The sequence below is a fragment of the Vanacampus margaritifer genome, chromosome 12 (assembly GCF_051991255.1).
Source record: "Vanacampus margaritifer isolate UIUO_Vmar chromosome 12, RoL_Vmar_1.0, whole genome shotgun sequence".
Taxonomy (NCBI): domain Eukaryota; kingdom Metazoa; phylum Chordata; class Actinopteri; order Syngnathiformes; family Syngnathidae; genus Vanacampus; species Vanacampus margaritifer.
Window position 1 is genome coordinate 6473777 of NC_135443.1, and position 22615 is coordinate 6496391.

The 22615-nt window shown below is 39.5% G+C and overlaps 2 protein-coding genes across 3 annotated transcripts; one reads left to right on the forward strand and one right to left on the reverse strand.

Annotated features, from left to right (window-relative positions):
- Positions 1 to 643: 643 nt before the first annotated feature.
- On the reverse strand, positions 644 to 8241 carry rgra (retinal G protein coupled receptor a). The gene is made up of 7 exons (XM_077582957.1): positions 7886 to 8241; positions 7491 to 7647; positions 5885 to 6006; positions 4375 to 4528; positions 4189 to 4306; positions 1797 to 1910; positions 644 to 815 (listed from the first exon to the last, which is right to left on the reverse strand). Exons 1-7 carry the CDS (start codon positions 7962 to 7964, stop codon positions 672 to 674), a joined length of 888 nt encoding a protein of 295 aa, XP_077439083.1. The 5' UTR covers positions 7965 to 8241; the 3' UTR covers positions 644 to 671.
- Positions 8242 to 11497: 3256 nt separating this feature from the next.
- Positions 11498 to 22431, forward strand: lrit1a (leucine-rich repeat, immunoglobulin-like and transmembrane domains 1a). 2 transcript variants are annotated; one of them, XM_077581645.1, is made up of 4 exons: positions 11498 to 11650; positions 16848 to 17308; positions 19730 to 20035; positions 20544 to 22431. In XM_077581645.1, the coding sequence occupies exons 2-4, from the start codon at positions 16993 to 16995 to the stop codon at positions 21596 to 21598; spliced, it is 1677 nt and encodes a 558-aa protein (XP_077437771.1). In that variant the 5' UTR covers positions 11498 to 11650; positions 16848 to 16992; the 3' UTR covers positions 21599 to 22431. The 2 variants fall into 2 exon arrangements, with proteins under 2 accessions (XP_077437771.1, XP_077437770.1); XM_077581644.1 differs by lacking the exon at positions 11498 to 11650 and adding an exon at positions 14198 to 14491.
- The last annotated feature ends 184 nt before the right edge of the window (positions 22432 to 22615 follow it).

Sequence of the window (22615 nt, forward strand, 5' to 3'; positions counted from 1 at the left end):
TATATGATAACCAATGTGCAGCACTGATGTCAACAATACAATACGGTAAACAGATCAACACCCAGATCAATATTGACTCAATAGGAGACACAAAACATATATGTCATTATTTGCACATTCATTTGGGATTAAAGTGGAATTAACAATCACGAGGATCAATTAAAATATTGAAAACATATTCTTATGGTTGTATGGAAACTTGTCGCGCTTCAGTCTGGAGGCACGCGGACATAATCTGGAGCTTTTGACTAATCTCTGATTTGTGGTGGTGGGGGGGCGGAGGGGTCCGAGGGAATAAAAGTCTTCTTGTTTTCCGGGATTAGCGCAAATTCTACACACAGATCAAGTTGACCTTTGGACCGTGACCACTCGTCAGCGGCATGCTCCTCAAGGGGGTCAATGCAAAAATAGATCAAACGAAATAGATACAGTTCACGTGTCGTTAACGATTGTTTAACTTTTTTAAGGTACACTTTGTATGAAATTAGAAGAATGAAGTAGTTATACCACAAGGAGTCCATTTTTTTTAAGCATAAAACTATTCACGTAATATCACAATTTTAATCTTGTAATTAAAACTAATGAATGACTACGGATCGCATCTATTTGTCTACCTGTGCGAGAAAAAGCACCAGAAGCGAAATGACTGTGCAACATTTGCAATCTGAAGTTTATTTGGATTTGTTATCAACTTGAGGCATTTCGATCTTCTCGCCGGTGAGGAACTGCCAGATGCCTCCTCGGTAGTTCTCGTTCCCCAAAGCGTACAGGAAGACATTAAAGGTCGGGGAGGTCTTGGCCAGGATGGGGGCCATCTGCGGCACACGTGTGCAGGAAACAACAAGCGGGTTACACATCCCAAAGACCAGGAGGGAGGACAGCGGCTTTAGCGGGAATCAATTCGAAATACAAGAAACATCCAAGTCACATCTTGACAATTTGGAGCTTCCTTTCAACTCTGCACATAAGTTGTTTTTATTTGTTTATTTTACCAGAACAAAACAAATGTGTGCTATCTGCAAAAGTGATGTTTAAAAAAAAAATCTGTAAGTCTGCAAATTCCATTCACGTAAAGTATAAATAGTTGTGGATCGATCATTGATCCTTGAGGTACTCCGCAGATAAGATTGTTAAACGCTGATACATTATTAATCTTTTTTTTTTTTTTTTTTACACATTGCTGTCTCTTCTCCAAGTAGTTTTCCATCCATGCAGCTAACACCTCATATCACAAACTTCTCTATTTTTATTTTTTCTCAAGGAACTGTGGTCCATCGTGTCAAACGATTTCTGCCAGTCGATAAACAAATCAACAAAATATTCCTTATTTTCAGTTACAATTGCAGTTTCCTCCACCATTTGGATCACTGCAAGTGCTATCACTTTTTACTATTAATTAATTAATTAATTAATTAATTACATTATATAAGTCAGAGGTTTTACAACCAATCAATTACATTTTAAATAATTACCATATTATTATGATTATTATTACTATTATTTATTTATTTTTGGTATTTAACAATATCTCCTAAATTGCCTATTGTGGTATCAAAGCTGTTTGAATATGATTTATTACCTTCCAAGTCCTTTCTATATTAGTTTTACTCTCTTACAGTAGTTTACTAAAGAATTTTTTTTGCTTGGCTCATATGATTTACTTTTTTATTTGATTTGTATTTTTCTTCACTATAACAAATTCTTAAATGTTCTCTTCATGGAAAAAAAAAAAGGTGTGTAGAATACCCCAAGGCGGATTCACAAAATGTGCGCATCGTACTGGTGGATGTTCTTACCATCCTGAGCTTGGGTGAGACCAGGTTTGCGTTCTCCACTGCGGCGTAGAAGGCCAGGAGGCCGTAGGGGCCCCAGCACAGCAGCATGGTCTTAAGGGGAGTATTTGGGTTGAACTGCAGAGAGTGAGGGCACGAGTCAGAACCAGACCAGGGGGGTCTTTGACAACACATTGTGCCCTTACTGAATTTAGTGCAAGTAAAAGTAGTGATGGGAAAATGAAGCCTCATGAAGCTTCATGAAACACTTTTACTATTTTTATTACTCCTCTAGATGGTGCTCTTGGTTCCATTACAAAATGTATTACATTTCCACCGCCTTTTCAAACCAATAGTGCCATCTAGAAGAGTCGAAAAATATCACAAGTCCTTCATGAAGCTTCATTTGTCCATCACTCAGTAAAAGGTTTATAATGGTGTTATAAAGGCTTTATAAAGCATTAATACACAGATATAAATCATGATTAATCATTATGAATCGAAATTCACTATTTAACAAGTGGTGTATTGCTCAATGTTTCTGTTCCCTTCCTGGTACTGATTCATATTTTTAAATTGCAAAAAAAAAAAAAGGTTAATAACAGCATTATAAAGCCTTTATAAACCAACCTTTATAAACTGTTGCAAATCTGGTGTTCACTATTAAGCCAGAAATTTGCACAATGTTTTTGTGACTCTCTGATCTATTGTGAGTATATACTTATTGAAAAGTGGTACCGACATCGCAGTCAGCTGGCGAGTAATCCAAGATATTACCGAGAAGCGGCGAGTACAGGATTAACCCCAGAGAATACATCTCTTTATGCTACTCCGTAAATCCTCCTGCTACTTCATTAGCTTCACTCAGTCACATGCAATCCGTCATGTCGTGACTTCAACCTTGATGTTGCTGGTGATTTGTTTTTTTTTTTGGATAGTGTCAGCTTTTACATTTTGTAATGAGCCGTTCTTGAATCGGATCGTACCTCGTGTATTGTGATATTTGTTGAATCGCTATTTATTGGAGAGACATACACCCCTAATATATATATATATATATATATATATATATATATATATATATATATATATATATATATATCCTTATTATAATCATGTTGCCATGCAGGTGTTTTAGTTTGTTTCCACCAAGGCAGTTGTGTATCCGCAAGTAATGACCTCATGCGATGTAAAAAGCTTGCGGCAACGAACAACATTGCAGCGGCCGTCATTCCCCGTACATGCCGTGACGTTCTCCACGGCGCATTGTTGGACCTATCAGCTCCCGACCTCATTGCTAACAGAAGCGGCGGGTCGTGTGTTGATGATGACCTACATAATGTGTTGTGTTGCTCTCAAAGAGGATCGCATGAGGAATGCGTGTGCACGCGTGTGTGTGATGGGAGAATTCCTGCGGTTTTCTCCCGTTGAGTTATTTCAAAGCGCGTTTGATGGAGTCGGGCTTTGGGAGTTCTGCTTTCTGTTGGCTACCGTGCTCCAAATTGCGACAGGATCACATTTGATCACTTTGAAAGATGGACTTTGTGTTTACAGTTAAGTTCATCGTTTTGAATCCCCACTGTATCGCAGATTTTTTTACGGAAGAGGATTAGGACCAGTGAAGAGAGAGATTTTTGGGCAGGATTCTCACTTTATTCTCAAAATTCTTACTTTAAAGTCAGAAACCTGACTAAAGTGAGAATTCTGACTTTAATCTCCAAGTGAGAATTTAAAGTGAGAATAATAGTAGCACTAATAAAGTGACGTTAAAGTCAGAATTCTGAGAATAAAGTCAGACTTTTGACTTTAAAGTCAGACTTCTGAGAATAAAGTCAGACTTCTGACTTTAAAGTCAGAATTCTGAGAATAAAGTCAGACTTCTGACTTTAAAGCAGACTTCTGACTTTAAAGTCAGAATTCTGAGAATAAAGTCAGAATTCTGAGAATAAAGTCAGACTTCTGACTTTAAAGTCAGAATTCTGAGAATAAAGTCAGACTTCTGACTTTAAAGTCAGAATTCTGAGAATAAAGTCAGAATCCTGCCAACCTTTTTTTTTTCTTCACTTGCCATGAATCCTCTTACGTAGATTTTAAAGCGATTTTTATTTATGGATAAAAAAAAAAAAAATCTAAGTCAAGTAAAACATTTGAGTTGCGCACTTTTAGTGTAGTACCACATTGTGCCACCACAACATGCGGGGCAGCACTGAGCTCTACTGTAAGCGATATATTTTATTTTTCTTAATCAGAACAAAACTGATTTGTGCCGTCAGCCAAAATGAAATCCGTATCCCTGCAAATCTTGTTCATGTAAGGTCGAAATAATTGTGGACCCATCGTTGATCCTTGAGGTACTCCGCAAGTAAGATTGTACACATTACAGTCTCTATAGCAAAAACACTTGATTTGTACCAACCTTGGTATTTCCAGTCTTCTTGAATTTCTGTGCGATGGACTGGTAGGACGACATGACAACAAACACCTGGATGGCCATGTTGAAGACGCTCATGGGGATCAAGTAGGAGACGTAGTTCCTACGCGGACACAGAGGAAGTCAGTACCACAAACGCATGAGGAAGTGTTTGAAGCTATGCGTCAATACCTGTCACCCTTGCTGTAGTCCAGAGTGCAGCAAGTCCTGAGCGGCTCGTAGTCGTACTCGCCCCAGCCGATGAGAGGCATGGCGGACCAGAAGGCGGTGAAAAGCCAAACGAAGATGACCAGAGTGATGGCGCTGCTCCACTGCAGCTTTGTCCCTGAAGGGAAACGGTTTCTTGATTGGTCAGTATTCTGTCCTTTGTGTGCAGGAAACGACTACTTTCTTGACATTGATGTTCTTTCTATGTGCCCTCATGAGTCTCTTGAAAGAGAATTACGATTAATCCTTTACCTCCATCTCTGAGAGGCCATTTTGTCCTATAACCGCCCTCTGCTGTCCATAAATTTGATGACAAAGTGCCCTAAGGCTCACATTGCGTGTCATGGCTTAGCAATGCCAGCCCAAATGCACTTTGACGTTAACTCATTCACTCCCAGCCATTTTCCCTGAAGCAACCCCCTTCGCTCTAGGTTGTTTTACTGGATTATGACTGATTTTGCAAGGACCACAGACTATTGTGTTCTATTTGCTATAAAAACATGGAACCTATCAAAAGAAAGATTAGAGTCTCTTCTTTCGTCAGAAAAAAAGTATTTTTTTTTTATCTGTTTCCATTTTGCAGCAATTAGCATTAGAATAAAGCTAAGTTTCATCATTATTCACAAATCTTTTTAAAACAGTGGGGAAAATAACTTTTTGCAACATGGCCCTAGTTGATCTCTTATAGTCTGCTGCCACCTGCGGGCCGTTTTTGTAATAACTACCATTCTTCAGTTCAGATGCTGCATCAAAGCCTTCTGTATGCTCTAGCATAAAAAAACAAAAAAACATATAAATACGTTTTTGGGACCATGGTAATATTTAAAATAGAACGTATTTATACATTTTTATGAGCAAATGAGTTAAACGGTAAATGCCAATAAAGTTTTTATTTTATGAATAAAATATTATTCAGAACACCGTTTGGACAATATATTTTTGCTAAGATTTTTTTCTGTGTGCGGCTGAAGACCTCGAACATTTTTAGCAATTTTCCCAGAAGACATATTTTTCTTTACCAAACAAGTGTCTATTTTGCACACAAAAAAAGGCAAGCACAACGAGTATAATTGATCAATTTAATCTTTTATCTGTTTTTTTTTTATGATTAATTTTATTAACAGACTTTGGAGTCAGCCAGCCCTCTCTCAAACACATTAAGGCAACAGCATTTTGGACCAAATGGCTCCATCCTCAAATCCAGTTCAAATATATTTAGCTTTTAACTACAATACCTACAAGTTCATCCTTTAGAACTGTGTATTTGGCCAGAATTATTTAGACATATTTTTTAAAAAAAATTGGTGGTACTATAGGAGAGTCAACTATTTTTGATGTGGTACAGTACTTGATGTAAAAAGTTGGAGAACCTCTGGCTTAAAAGTACTACTTTCCTTAACATTAGAGCCAACTTGTATTTTTCGGCCTTCTAACAAGGATTTTCCTGTCTGTGTTCTACCGGAACTGGACTCACTTGTGCAGTACTGATGGTATCTGTCCCAAGCAATGGCGGCGATGAAGTGGATGCTGGCCAGAGCCATCACGAAACCCTGGAAGCCGTGAGTCTGACATCCCTCCGAGCCATACGGCCAGTACCTGCGAGGGGGGGGGGGGGGGGTGACGTAACGTAATCATAATAATGGTGACCATCTCCTGATTACGGCATGAAAATCCTGGGCCCCTTTCCTATTAATGGAGTATTAGCAGCTACCTTTAGCCCACAGCCAGGATTGCTAACAATTTGACGCTGTACCTCTGGAGGTTATGAATAGTTCTTCGTCACCCGTTGAGGTCCACATGAAAAAAATTGTGAGTTTTTACTTTTTATCCAAAAACAAAAGAACGTTTGTTAATTGTAACGAATAAGTCATTTTGCATAAACCAAGCATTTCTTGTTATATGTACAGTACATGTCCATATTTTGGCTGTATTTCCCCCTTGTATACAAATAAGACACTGCGATCCATTCATGAGCCACAGATGGGAAATTCCCTTTTTTTTTTTTTTACAGAAGCACACATCATTGTTTAAAAGATAAGGAAAACAATAAATTAATTGAATAAAAATAAATAAGTATGTAACATTTCCTAAGGATGAAACAAAGGATAATCTAAATGTATTTAAATGTATTTTTTAGACAGGCCTAATGAAAGTAAATATCTGAATAATAATAAAATGGTAAAATACATATTTCTTAATTTTTTTTGAAATATGCGTTTTTGTCTTTTGGTGTAAAATAGAAAAGTGTGGATAGTTGTTTTGTTCTATATAAATCGCCTGTGCTGTTGCTGTCCTTATTACAAACAGATATCCCGAATTTCATGAAAATCTTTCTTTTTATGCCAATTTTTATGCACGTTTTGTGAAGTTCATTAGCAACATTGCTGTGTTGATTATTATTTATCGATCTATGCATCAATGTTGCATATACCTCCCAAATTTTTCTTGTTGTTGACTTTTCATTATTAGCATGCATGATTAAGAAATCATTTGGGTGGTTTTGGAATTTGTAAAATATCATCCAATTTTGCAGGATTGTAAATCCTGGTGAAAAGTTCACGTTTTTGGGGTCTTGCCGTAGCAAAAAGGCTCTCAAGTGGCAAGATTGCAAACATTAAACCGTCCAACGGTTTTACCAATTGCCATGAAGTTTGTTAGGCATGTCAATCAATCATGATTAGACACATGAAATTGGAAGAAGTCATTTGTGAAAATAAACAGGTGATGACGTGATTTTGCTTTAAACGTGTTGTCATTGACAACATAAATATTAAATTATTATTATATCATCAATTTTAAATCTTACTGTTTTACTGCTACTAACAAGGCAACGGATTGGAAGGCAATGACCAAAAAGTGTTATGCTTCTTGTTTATAAAATAAAAGATTAAAGTTGTGTTAAAATGTGCAAAATAGTAAAAAAAAAACTCTGACCCTAGAGTCGCCCCTGTACAAGCTATTTGTGATTATGGTGAAGTATTTCTTTGGCGGAGGTAGGCTACTCATGATTAAAAACTAGTAAAAGTACATTTTTGTCCAGACGGGTGCTGAGAAGTGTCTGCCTGTGTGACGTCACTCACCTGAGGAAGCTGGAGAAAGCTGCAACGGTGGCGTTCATGGAGATGCCCATGTCGGCCATGGCTAAACTGAAGACCAGGAAATTGCTGGGGGTCCTCAGCTCCCTCACTTTGAGGAAAGCGGCGATGGTGACCGCGTTTAAGAAGAAGCCCATCAGACCTGGGAGGGAGGGGGGGGGGGCACACACATGATGACAGCTGTCACTCAGCAGCAACCGCGCGTCGACGGATGGCAACAAACGATTTTAACAAAAATAGACTCGAGCGGCAATTGCGGAGTATGAAGGAATGGGCGACGCGGACGCGCACTAGGCGCGCGCGCGCACCCACGCCCACTGAGGGCGAGCAGATGCGGGCTTTAATTTCGCGGCCGCATTCCACGCGCAAATAAGACTCACCCTCGACCAGCAGACACGATCCCAGGGAGAAGACATCAAAGTCGGAGAAGCCCTCCGGTAAAGGGTACGACGACACCATCCTCGGAGCCGATTTGACAGCAGCTTGTCACACGCTCAAAACCAAAACACGCAAGCACGCACACGCTCCTCTCCGTCCGCCTGTTTACGCAGTGCCTCGGCCTGATTGGAGGACGCTGGCTTTTTAAAGGGCCATTTCACGTGAAAAGCACGCCGCTCATTATGTAAAGCCGCCACCCTCGTCGCGTTGTGTCGCCCCAATCCGCGCAGGAATGTCTTAAAACCGCGCAACCCTTTCGGCTAAAGCGTATTTGCCCTCCGCCGTGCACGGCAAAGCCCCCTCAATTAGTTACACAACGAGCCTTTTGTGGACGTGCGTGCGTGCGTGCGCATGTGTGCGGCGGAGAGGATGCGGAGGATGATGATGATGTCAAACGGCGAGCCCTCTAAATCATCATGCACACAACAGGTGTCCCCCGCAAGCAGCATGCATTCCCGTATATTTAGCTATAAAAATAGCGAGAAAGGCGGCAAAATGTCGAGAATTTTCCTCTCATCCGCCAGCAACATCAACATAGCCAATAAATCTTCCTCGCCCTCCCCGTTCAGGAGTCACGCATTCCAGATGCGGGCTTGACAATATTTTTGAAGGCACAAATGGATGACACTCTTTCCCTTCATCAAGTAAAAGTTACTAATATACTAGCTAGTCGAGTCGTGACTATAGTTCTAAAGAGTTCAAAGCAAACACGGTGAAGCAACATTTAGCTGTTATGCTGCACACAAATGGAATAAGCTACCAACAGAAGTGATGTCAGCCCCGAGTGTAAGTGCTTTTAAATCCCCGTTTAAATTTTCAAATACCATTACGTTTTTTTTTTAAATAATAATTTTTAAGTTTTAGTAATTTTAGAAACCTACTTTTCTTTACTTCACTTAAGTATTTTTAAAGGCGTCTATTAACTCATTCACTGCCATTGACGGCTATAGACGTCAAAAATTCATTTGAACTATTTCTATTAGTTTAACATTTTTTCCCACTTTTGTTAACAAGAGTATGAAAACCTATAATTTTTTATTGTACATTTAGAACAGATATAAAAGTTGTTATCAATCGTGAGTTAACTAGTGAAGTCATGCGATTAATTATGATTAAAAAAATTATTGCCTGAAGCCCCTAATTTTTAATAATCTTTTCGGAAAAAAAAAAGATTGTTAAAAATTTTTAAAAAGAAAGAAGAAAACATTATTAAGAATTAGACGCGTCAGGCGATTAATTTTTTTCCGTAATTAATCGCATGACTAATAATAATTGACTGCAGATTACGGTTGCTGTAGTTACAAAAACAAACAAAATAACTCAAAATTAACCAAACAAAAAAACTTTTTCATTAACATAATCAAATCAAAACAAGAGTGTATTAAAAAGAAAAAAACAAGTAACCGAAACTACATTTTACATTTACAAAACTAACTAATGAATGAAAACGTCCATTTATTTATTTATTTTGTCTTTGGCAATTCATTTTGTTCATGAGATTTGGGGATTTATTTTGAATATTTATTTTGGGGATTATTGTACAGCTGTATAGACGGAAGGAAGGTCGAACAGTTGTTTGGGAATTGTGGTTTATTACACAATACTTGGTGCCTTTTTATAAAAAAAATATTGTTCTTGACAAATAATGCATATACAAAAAACAAAACCAAAAAAACTAAAACAAAAATGAAACTATAATGAAACTTTTTTTTCAAACTAGCTATATAAAAAAAAAAATCCTCTACAAGAACGAATTAAAACTAACGGAATTAAAAAAAAAAAAAAAAAAAAAAAGAGTCAAAACCAAATAAAAACGAACTATAATGAAGAATCCAAAACTCTGCTGTAGGTGTAAAACAAACGCTCCGCCCTCAACAAGATGAACCATGCACATACGTGAACACGTGTTAGTATTTGCTAGTCTGCAGAGTCGATTCCAAGGTCAAACGTTCATCCTAATGAACGTTAAGATGATCACGCCAAATGTGCAAAAACTGCCATCCAATCCAGACCTTCGGTGTGGATTTGTCATGGTTGGTGTAACGACAACGTCATCATTCGCAGCTTTTGGTGCCCCGCGCTTGCGGGGTGAACAAACCTGACATTGTGTGCGTTCGGTTTCGGGATTATAAGATCAGAAATGTTGTGAAATGTAGGTGAGAAATTGCCTAATCGTGTGAAAGGCCACTTTTAACACATCCTCAATTTTTATGTTTACATTTGTCAGCTTTACTTCATCCACCGCTCCCCAAAAATCATCTTCATTTGTACTCAAAATGCACTTACCAGATGAATGATTGTCCTCTGCGGTATGTCAATATATTAGTGGAACATTCAGTTCTGAGTTTTTTTCCCCCATGAGTTCCCACTAAACATGGAAAGAACTCATAAATAAACATTACATTTTTACATAAAACCCCCTTGTGCTACCTTACTTTGATTTACAGCAATGTTTTACCATTCATCCTATAACGCTGCGATGCATTCTTCCCCAAGCTATAGTAAATCCCCCACCGAAGAAACTCATTCTTTTTAGTATGACTGTATAGCGTTTTTTTGAATACTTGAAAAATTTACTGCCACACATTATCCAAAAAACAACCTCGACAGTGCAGGACGATTTCGAGCATTTTAACTCATCTTTCAAGGCAAAAAGAATATTGTGTACTTTGATCACACAAACATGCTCGATCGCGTTCCATTCCTTCATAAGAAAATAGAGTATGTTTCTACCTTATTCCGTTCTTTAGTAATCACCATTTGAAAATAGGAAATTTGGCGAAAATTGAAAGATAAGGAGAAAAGAAGCTTTTTGTGATAAGATACTTTTTCCGCACAACAGTGACTTTGAGACTAATATTTTTTGTTTAGTGACGCTCTGTGAATTAAATGTAATGTGACAAAGGCTTTGATCATTCACGTCATCCTTGAAAACGTTCTATTTCCTTCGATCCGCCATGTTTCACTGCAATTGCATACACCTGCAAAACATTGAAAAGAGATACAATGCTGCCATCTGCTGGCCATAGTTAGTGGCTGTTTTGTAATTTTTACACCGATTCACAAAAGACGTTGCACTGCCCATTGAGAAAAACAAAACAAAAACGTAGTAAACGTCAATTAACGTTTTTGGCGGCATTCATTTGGATTTTAGTAAACGTCATTAAACGTTCTTGGTAGTAAAAGTTGTTAAAGTGATTATTTTTTTTTTTTTAAATGTTCCATCCACTGGTAGCCCAACAGGGACACTCACATTGCAATGTCGTCGTAGCAACACCAAACAGCCAAGGGGACAGGCAAACAGAACGCAGGAAGGGCCAAGACCTGAACAACAATCTGGCAAACAAGTCAGCATGAAAGGCCTAAATAGTGGCTGATTGCTGATTTAGCGCACCTGTGCGCCCAGCAGAGTAGACTGGCTAACGAGGTGGCTGATTGGCAGAGTGGAGCAGAGGAGAGAAATTGTGGCACAACCAACCCAAAGCCATTTATTCAATTTTATATTATTTTGAAAAACTACGATAGCAAACCCCCCCCATCGTAAGAATGAAATTTACTACAATCCCTCTAAGAGATTACAGTCTTGCGCCATATGGAATGTTTGAGTTTCTTTCAGCAATCGATTGCCCAAGAGGTTAAGAGGCTCACTGCAGGCCTTCGCAATCACTACGCGTACTTACTCACAGGGATTTACCATACAAAAAAAGGTGAGATAAAACTTTAATCCAAATGTAGATTATGCATTAATATGATTCAGCAACGTGAGAATGTTACGTTTTTGTGTGTGACATGATGTGGAGATCTCTCAGTTTAATTCAATGTCGATTGTTCAAATCCTACCCTTTCAATCTATCTTGTCCTGTTCTTTTTTTGTGTGTCAAACTCTGACTTGTATTATAGCCTATCCTATCCACGTCCACCTTATCCTTTGCCTATTTTGTTCCATCCTGTTCTGATATCCTATTTTATGTTTTCTTATCCTGTGCTGACCTGTCCTAACCAAACCTATCACATCCAAATCCTTTTCTATTATATTCCTATCCAATTCTGTCTATCTTAATCTACCCTATGCGGACCTGTTTTTATCTAATCTATACCTCGTCATATTATACCCTTTTCCTATCATATGCTGTCCTGTGCTATCATATAGCACCCTGTCCTGACCTAGCCTATCCTACAATATCCTATTTTAGTTAATCTGATCCTGAGCCTAATGATTTTATCATATTCTATCTCAGCATTAGCATGTCCCATTTTATCCTATCTAGCCTATAGTATTCTACCCAAGCCCCAATATCTTTTTTTTTTGTTTGCCTATCCTGTCCTGCCACATTCTTCGGATCCTTTGCTTATCTTAATCCATTTTATTGTTTACCTGTCCCATCTTGTTCAATCTCAGCCTGATTCTGATCCTCAGGTTGTCATGTTTGACTCTCAATCTCTTAGTATTCCATATGATCTTGTTCTTTACCTATCCTATTCTGTCCTGCCCAATCCAATAACCATGTAGCATAATCCTTTTTTTTGCATATCAGATCTTATCCTATCCTGTGCCTTCTTGTCCTTACCTAACCTACCCCATCTATCTGATCATAGACCTGTCCTGTCCTATCCTATCCTGTCCTATCCCATTTTAGCCTAGCCTAATCTTAGCTCCGTCCGAACTACAGCTGCTTCTTTGTCTTTAATGCTCCCGATACTAACATTAACTGCATGTTTTTAGCATAGACTGTTGCCAGGAAGATCGAGTACAACGGCTGTGGAGCCTTATCTACCACATAGATCCGGAAGAAGGTCGAACTTGTACAAAATGATTCCCTGTTCATATGCTGTTTTTCGTCACATCCGCACATAGGATGACATAGTGGATACAAATCTCAGTATGTGAACCAAATTTGGTCTTAACTGGTTTTAACCGGTGTACAATGAGTGCAATCAATAGCAAATTCAAGGTCAGCTCAAGTCAAATCTAATTTATTTAACAATATCCCAGCCTTACTCTCAGACTTTCCTGTCCTAAAGTATACATTCCTAGTCTAATTTAGCCCATCCTTTCCAATGCTAGACTTTGCCTACCCTATTCAAGGCCTACTCGGTCGGGCCTTCCCACCTTTGACCATTTATTTGGTCATATACGGTTTTAGAGTAGGCACACTTTTCAGAGCATTGATTCATGATCTTGGAGGTCTTATGAGTACAAAGTTCAGGTGCTACAAATACCCAAAGTTCTCAGAATGAAACAAAAGCTTTTCAGTCGGAAGTTCTTTGCACAAGTAGCCCGGGACGGTCGCCAAATAGGTTATTGAGTTGATAGCCAAAGTTGCCTTTCACCCACTGGCGCTTTTCCCCCTTCTCTCATGTGATACAGCAGAAATTTGTCCAACACAAAGCTTTGACGTCATAATTAAGTTTTCTTATTTAGCGTGAATTAAAATGTTCTCATTTATGATGAAATTATGACCACTTTGAATTTTTATTTGAGACGAATTTTGAAAATGTGTTTGCATCAACATTCAAAAATAATTTAGTAGTTTGAAGGTTATTTATTTTACTATTTTATTTATTTTACTATTTTATAGTATTTTATCAAAATGAGGTCCACTTAAAAAAAAATTGGTTTGCTTCACTTTCAGAAATTCATTTACATGGATTTAATTTTATCTAAATTTTCCTCTTTTTTCCCCCCCAATTTATCTCACAATTAGGACTTTTTAGTATCACATTAATATCTCATAAGTATGACTTAGTACCTTGTAATTATGATTTAGAAACTCATTGTTATGACTGAACATCTCATTATTATGACTGTTTTATTTATTTATTTATTTAAACTCAGAAACGGGTTTCCACTGTCCCCATTGGCAGGGCAATGAAGGGCAATGAAGGGCACCTTGATAAAAATGCACAGCGAAAATGAACATCTGCACGGGTTCCACTGGTCTGTGAAATGTCGCCACGCAGGGGCCACCTTGTGGTCAAACGCAGCGACGTCCACTTGCAGCTTAACAGTCACGGCACGGCTCAAATGAACAAACTACATTTGAGAGGAAAAGAAGAAGAAAAAAAAAATCATCCAAACGTCACAGAGGATTATGACCATTTCGGAAGTGTGTGTGTGTGTGTGTGTGTTTTTTTTTTCTCCCCCCCTCTGTGATGTGATAATACACAGGGGACGTCTCTGCGCAGCCTATCGGATTCCGGGATGCAGGATACGCATCCAAATGAAAAGAACGCCAGTCCCCCGCACTAATCCTTGTCTATCCTTTTTATCTGGGGACTCATGGGCAGTCTGATCACTGATGGGACAGCGGAGTGGTGGAGAAGAAGCCATGCGGATGATATTCCCGTAGATGAGCGGGGAGCCAAAAGTTGGATGCAAAAGTGAGCACATGCATGTTAGGCGCGCTGCGTAAAAGTGGGCCAAAAATGTTCCTCGTCCTGGTCGTGGGGCTCTACGCGGCCACGGGTGGACTTTTCTCCCCGGTGAGCAGCTGCCCGTCGCAGTGCAGCTGTTTTTACCACAACCTGAGTGACGGCTCCAAGGCCAGGTAAGGGGCGAGCGTCGCATAATGGACTTTCGAGTTCCGAGGTCATTCTGTGCGCTTTTACGCACATGCACAAGTCCTTTTTTTCCTTTTTTTTTTTTGTGTGACATTTAAGGTTTGCATGAGGTCGACATGTGCGCCAAAGATAAATCAGGGAGTGCATGTTGGTCCAATTTTATTTAATGCAGGATTATCTTTCAAAGGCACTTTCAAGCCCGCCATCAGCGCGTTTTAGCTCACTTTGGTTGTTTTTCGCTCTCAACTTTCCAGCACACAACCTTGGAAAGCATCACCACAAATTGGGACTTCAGCAACAAGAAATGTTTGTTTTTTTTGGGGAGGAGGGGACTATAACACAAAATTTCGAAATACCTTTCCTTATTTTCCATTAAAAAAAGAGAGGAAAAAAGCATATAAATGTCAAGTCACCCCTTCTTACCGTTACAAATAAACAATTGCCTCTTTAATTGCTTGTTAAACACACTACTGGTCTTTTTTTTCTTTTTTTTTTAGAACACCTTGATTTGTCTTTTTTTTTTTTTTTTTTAATTAAAAAAAAACATTTTTTTAAATGGTAATTTAAAAAGTATAAATTCAATGGTGAACTGCCAGAATAAAACAAAAACAATAAAACAGGTAAAGTTGACCCAAAACTGAAAATAATGTACATTTCAAAAATATACAAAAAAGGAAAAGTCTTCAGACTTTTTCAACCCCATGAAGTTGGAACATACATAGAATAGCCAAAGCCCAGATTTGAACCTTTAACCTCTGAACTGTGAGGATGTGCTAACTTTCTGATTAGATTTCCACTCTAAGAAAGAAAGCCACGAGAGTGTAGAGCCGTTAGGTCTGCATAAGGCGGCACCTGTAGAATGTGAATTTTTTTTTCTAATGGAAATTGTGGTTCTCTAAAACTTTTGCCTGGAAGTGGATATGGTTAAAAAAAATAAATTGAAATTACAAATCATGGATAGTTATGGATGTATTTATATATTTGTTTATATATTTAAGTTTTGCTTAATTAATGTTAAGATGATTTGGTTAAAAGTATATTCATGTATTACCCGTAAAAAGTGAAGCAAAATTGCAATTTCTGATTTTCCGCCATACAAGAAAACAAATAGGCAACAAAAGGGGTGCAACAAAAACATTTTGAGCTGCAAAATCGATTCAAACCGAATCATTCCATTTTGAAAAAAATCGAGATACGTATCGAATCATATTTTTATTGAAGAGATATATCTTAGAAGAAAATGCCACATTTACAAAAGTGATAAGTTCATAACGACAAAAAAAAGTCATTGCGTCATACCCTCTTGAACTTAATTGGATTATTTAAAATAAATAGCCCATGTAGAGAAGTATTAACCCATAAAACTGGAATAAGAACCATATTATCACAATATTAAATTACTATTGTATCTCTTTAACAGTGTCTAGCAAAAATAAACTTATATATATATATATATATATTTATTTATATATACATATATAGTCAATCTAGTACAACAGCAATTGCTCTCTATATGTGAAATTTTAAATGAATTTTAACCTTGATTAAGACCACTACTTGTCTGAAAGTTATACCTTTTCTCTTGTCACTTCTGCGCTTTAAAATGACCCAAAAAATAATAGTTATTTGTATATGCACTGTTCTAAAAGTCACAGTGTATAACAATACACATAGCGTTGTCGTATTGCATCATATTTTATCTGGCTGACTCCTGTCATGCCTTATATCATATACAGGAGCGTAGCCAGAAAATTTTCATTGGGGTGGCCAGGAGGATTTTATAATAAATAAATCAAATAAATATAATATAGTAACAAATAAATTTATATATAATATACAGTAAAAATATAAACAACTTTGACATTAAAACTAATAATAATAATAATGATGATGAGTAATAATAATCAATCATATGAAGAAAAATCACGGATACCAAAATTTTTACTTTGGTATGGGGGTGGCCAGAGAGTGACAAGGGGTGGCCATGGCCACCATGTAGCTCCGCCCCTAATCATATACATATCATTTTTTTTAATGGTATTGTACCATAGGATATAGTGTATAATTATATGGTATCATATTGTATCGCATCTCATCATATTTAATCATATTTCATTGTATTATATCTTACATCGTATGGCGTAGCATAGCATATCGTATCTTAGCATATCGTGTCTTAGCATATCGTGTCTTATCGTATAGAATCTCATCATATCTAGTTCCATCTCAGTGTATCGCCTCTCCTCTTATATAATCATATTCCAGCATACCGTATATAACCGTCCCTTATCGTATTAGGCCGATGTCAAATCATTGCGTATGATGTGGTTTTGTCTTCCCCAGGAGTGTGATTTGCAACGACCCCGAGATCTCGCTGGTGCCTGTGGGCTTCCCCGTGGACACGTCCAAGCTGCGCATCGAGAAGACGGCCATCCAGCGGATACCGAGCGAAGCCTTCAACTACCTCTCGGGTCTGGAGTTCCTGTGGATGTCCTTCAATGCGCTGTCCGCGCTGGCCGCCGACAGCTTCCGCGGCCTGCTCAACCTGGAGGAGTTGCGCCTGGACGGCAACGCGCTGGCCGCCTTCCCCTGGGAGTCGCTCAGCGACATGCCCAGTCTCAGACTTCTGGACTTGCATAACAACCAGCTCACCTTGCTTCCCGCGGAGGCCACCACGCACATCAGGAATCTCACCTACCTGGACCTGTCCAGCAACAGTTTGCTAACGCTGCCCGGCGCCGTGCTGACCAACTGGCTGGCGGCCAAACCCGCCCAAGGACCCGAGAGCTCCAAAATGATCCTGGGTAAGGGTGGCGTACACAACCTTGCAGCAGCTCTTCTTCTTGATGGCACCACTTCAATGCAATAGCTGAAAAAGAAGAATGAAAAAAAAAAGTTATTATTCATCTAACAATGTACTCTAACTTTCACTCAATTTAGATTCTAAAAATAGTTGGGTAAAAAAATAACCCAATTTTATCTCAATTACTCGCTCAATTTGACCCCCAAGTTTTACCCAACACAAACAACACATGTTACCATGTTGGCCATTAATTTGACCCAACAATTTGGTTGCTCTCAGAACAATTAGCAAGACATTTAACCCAACCCAAACACAACCCATTAATTGGGCTAACAACATAACTAGAGCTGTCAAACGATTACATTTTTTAATCAGATTAATCACATTTTAGAATTTTGATTAATCATGATTAATCTGTTAGTAAAAAAAGTTTTTTTTATAAAAAAAAAAAATTCCCGCCAAATTTGAAAAGCACCAGGTTATGTGTTAATTTTTGGGACATTTAATGTTATGAGGACGTCTTCAACATTTTTTGATCCACTGCACACGCTCAACCATCAGTTCATTACTTGCATAATTTAAAATGGGAAAAAATGACCCCAACATTTCGACATGAACAAATATTCTAAATGTGATACGCAAACATTTATTAAATGCTATACTTTAATACATGTAATTATGTTTATTCTTTACCTTAAACGTAGCCATCCACTGTCCCGCTAAAGGATAATCTATGGTCAAAATTAATAGTGCAATTAATCAGCGTTAATTCATGATTTATGCGATAATTTTTTGTGATTAATTAATCAGTTAATGCTTTAACTTTGACAGCACTAAGACCCAAGTTTTTAGTTTTTTTTGTTTGTTTTTTTCATCACAATTGCTCATATTTTTTTATTTTACCCATTTTTGTTAGCATTCACCTTCCTATGTAAAAAAAAAAGAAAAAAAAAAAAAAAAAAAAAAGGAAAATTTCCCACACAAAGAATAAGCACTAAGTACAATAGATGCTTATACTTTCACTGTCAGGTAACCAAGTAAACTGATAGTTGCCAGATGTTGTGAATTTCATTGCTCTAAAAGGTGCTAATGAAAGAATGATGACATTGTCGGAATGTACCCACAAAACTTGACCTACTTTGTGTAAAATCTGGACCTGTTTATAGCACCAAGCTATTTTATTCAATTTTCTGAATGGCAACAGGTGGAAATACTGCTTTATTGTACAATCTGCCATCTAGTGGAAGAACATTGAATTTTTCTGCTGTCAATTATAAACCACCAAAACACCAAAACAAAGACAGACAACAAAAATACCACCAAAAATGAATGATGTATTGTACATATTGTGACATCTAGTGAAAGTGTACTTAATTGTTCTGCCCGTCACTATACATCACTGGCATAGATAGATGAACAAAGATACATCATTTGCAGTAAACAAACCATCTTTTTCACATAAATTTACTGTAATTTGATCAATTCCTGTAAATGCATTTGGGGGGAAACAACATACATTTTATTTACATTTATTTTAAAAAAAATCCTGAAAATAAGCATTTTCCATGAAAAACTGGAGGTGCCCCACCAAAAAAACAAACATTAAAAAAAAAAAAAAAAAAAAAAGCAAAAAATACACTAATAGGTGAATCCGAACCTCAAGTATGCAGGGGTCACAAACGAAAGTGATTAATGTCTACCAGTTTGATACGCACTTCTTAAGTAACAACTTTGCTCAAATTCTTTGGGGGTAAATCATCTTCTCATTGTTGTTTTGCTCGGGAGCTTTTCTCTACTAATACTATGATTTGGTCACATGCTACAATGTTGACCTTTGACCTTTAATATTTTTTTGTGTGTGTGTGACTTGAAATGAATAGCAAGATTTGATGCAGATTACTGTCAAGTGGCAATTTTTAATAGAATTTTTTAGAATAGTTAAAAAAAAAAAAAAAGACATGTCACTGGTGAGCTTATTTTAGAAGGCAAGGCTACTCAAGTGTCCAAAAAACAAAATTATACCCATTCAGAACTATTAACATAAGGTCTTATAAAACATATTAGTAACTGAATGCTACGTAGAGCCGAAAAACGCCTACTGGGTTTGCATGTAAAGTTTTATGTTTCATGTGTAGCATGTTAAAGTACAATTATCAAATTTAACTCAATACCGAGAACAGCTGTTTGCGTTTCCCATGTAAAAGCCGGTGGTCAAGGGCGCGAGTTTGAACCTGACCTTGATCACAATCCTCATAATCATCATCAACATCATCATCATTGCCGTAGTCATGCTCATGATGTAGTTTATGAATTAAACAATAATCCTCTTACAAGATTAATATCCTCCACATTGGCCATCTGCAGGCCGCGCCACCGTGGCGACGACCTTCCTTCACCTGTGAACCTCTCCACCCCCTCTCAGGTCTCCATGACAACCCATGGGCGTGCGACTGCCGCCTGTACGACTTGGTCCAGTTTCAAAAGTCTCCCACTTTGGCCGTGGCGTTCATCGACACCAGGCTGCGCTGCTCGGCCCCCGAGAGCGTGTCGGGCGTTCTGTTTAGCGACGCCGAGCTGCGCCGCTGCCAGCCCCCGCAAATCCACACGGCCGTGGCGCGGGTCCGAAGCGCCGTTGGGAATAACGTGCTGCTCCGGTGTGGGACGATCGGGGTGCCCATTCCAGACCTGACGTGGCGGAGGGCGGATAAGCGAGTCCTGAATGGAACGGGTGAGTCTGCGGATCTTCCGATTACATAAGATAATGAGTGTCATCAGATTAGATAAAGACATGATGAAGCAGCATGTGGCTCTTCAACAAAAGTTATCTTGCGCACCTTGTTCCAAGTGCATTGAACCTCCACGTCTTTGGGGTGGGCATTCACCTGTTTGGTGATTTGCCCCCCCCCCAAAAAAAAAAAATCTATCTTCTGTTTTTCACTGGCGCCATCCGGTGGCAAATAAAGGCAATTACAGTAAGGCCCAACCCTTTTTGGGGCACGTGACAAAAAAATGATCTGTGGACGAGAGCCAAGCTGCAGACCAGAGGTTGGGGACTGTGTGGAGAAGGTGGGAGGAATCCAGAGTAGAAAATTTACACAGACATCTAATCCTCAAGACTGTGAAGCATATGTGCTAACCACTAATCCAACATGCTGTCTTGTGTGCATTAGTGCAAAGAAGAACATTTTGCCACAACAGGTCCTAAACTAATGTCAGATCTTATTTATTTTTCACAGTCCAGCAAGAAACGTCCAAAGATGGAATCACCTGGTCCATCCTCAGTGTCCCAGGCGTGTCCTATCGCGATTCTGGGAAATACATGTGCAAGGCAACAAACTACGCTGGGAATGCCGAAGCTGTCATTTCCTTAGTGGTATCTAATTCTCCAAAACCGGAAGGCAATCAAACCAGCAACGAGAAGAAGGCCAAAGTAAAAAAATCCAACCCAGTTGGAAAAGCAGCCTACCAGGAGAAACTGGTGGCCCGATACGTGGTGCCAACCTCCACCCCTGCATCCTTACCATCTGTCATGGATCCTGGCCTTCCACCTGAAATTCCTGACCCCAGTTCGGACAGTTCCAGTTCTTCCCCCGACCCGGCCGCATCGTCCAACGCGGACACACTTCTGGATCTGGAGAAGACCAACCTCAGCAACCTGGCTGCAAACACCTCATCTCTGCAGCAGGACCCGGACCGGGTGGTCCGCTCAGTTAAGGTAGTGGGGGACACGGACAACACGATCTCCCTCAACTGGCGAGCTCCCAAGGCCAAGAACACGACAGCCTTCAGCGTGCTGTATGCTGTATTCGGGGAGAGAGACATGAGGAAGATCAACGTGGGGGCAGGTCAGAACAGAGTGACCATCGAAGGCCTGGTGCCCAGGACCAAGTACATCGCCTGCGTATGCGTGAGGGGCCTCATCCCCAAGAAGGAGCAATGCGTCATCTTCTCCACGGATGAAGCTGCCAGCGCGACTGGCACGCAGAAGCTGATTAACGTGATTGTGATCACGGTGGCCTGCATCATCGCCGTGCCCCTCACCGTCATCGTGTGTTGCGGGGCCTTGAAGAGACGCATCCAGAAGTACTGGGGGAAAAAGTCCAAGGACATCCAAGATTCCTATGTGACCTTTGAGACATTGTCACCCGGGACCAAAGCCAAAGGACTGGAAGGGGAATACTTGAACAGACTAAACCCAGAAGAGTCCAACAGGCTGCTGTCGGCCCGTTCCAGCCTGGACTCCGAGGCCACGGCTAAAATCGAAGGACAGCCTAATGAGTACTTCTGCTGACGTCATGCTCCAGCTCCGGCTCCTCCGCCGCGTCACCTTCCTCGCAGTTACCCTCTTCCTCCTCCTCCACCACCTTCCAGTCCTAATCACCACTCGCACTCGCACCCTCACCCGCAGCCTCACTTCCACCCACATCCGTATCCCCAGCACCGCCCGTATCCTCACGCCCGACCACATCCTGAAGTGAGCCCCCTCGCGGACCACCCCCCACACACGCCCTGGGATTCCCCACCTCCTGTTCCTCCTCGCTGGGTCACGCCTCCGACTCCGCCTCCACCCCGAGCCAATTTCTATCAAAGGACCTTTGCACGCTGCACCATCATGGAAATATCCGTATAGCGGATATTTATCACTCAACTTATTCTCTTCTGGATATTTCCAAAGAATGCCATGGTTTATATCACCTCGCATGGCGCAGTGAAGAAACAGTCTGATCCAACCCAAAGGGAAAAACAACATTAAACACTCCATTGTCAATATGTATGTGTATGATTTGTAAATACTTTTATGGACAGTGTACACTTACATATACGGTCAAGTCTGTGCCTCTGTATATATCTGTCATATGTTCACAGAGGAGATATATACTGTATCTTTATATACACACGCAGGCATGGTGAACGCAGACAAGCTGGAGCTGGAGACAAGTGCAGAAAGGACTGAACTATGACGCCGTGTAAATAAGACGTGGAACTATTTCTATTCCCCAGCACTTTCTCCATGTATTTGTTTTTGCGCCACTTAGAGGCACCACTACCCCAGTAACTGTATTTATTGATTTCACTGAGGATTTAAATAAGAGTTAAATAAACTTTTCTATATCAACATGCAAATATGTGCTATGTGTCTGTTCTTATACTACGGTACTCTTTTGGTTGGAGTTTACATTTTAGTAGTTCAGTACCTGCCTAACATCAAGGTCAAAACAGCAGATCAGGTCACGTCATCATCCAGCAGCACCTTTCAATCCCTTACTAAAAGGTTTCTTATCAGTGGGCGTCACCTACTTAAACGAAT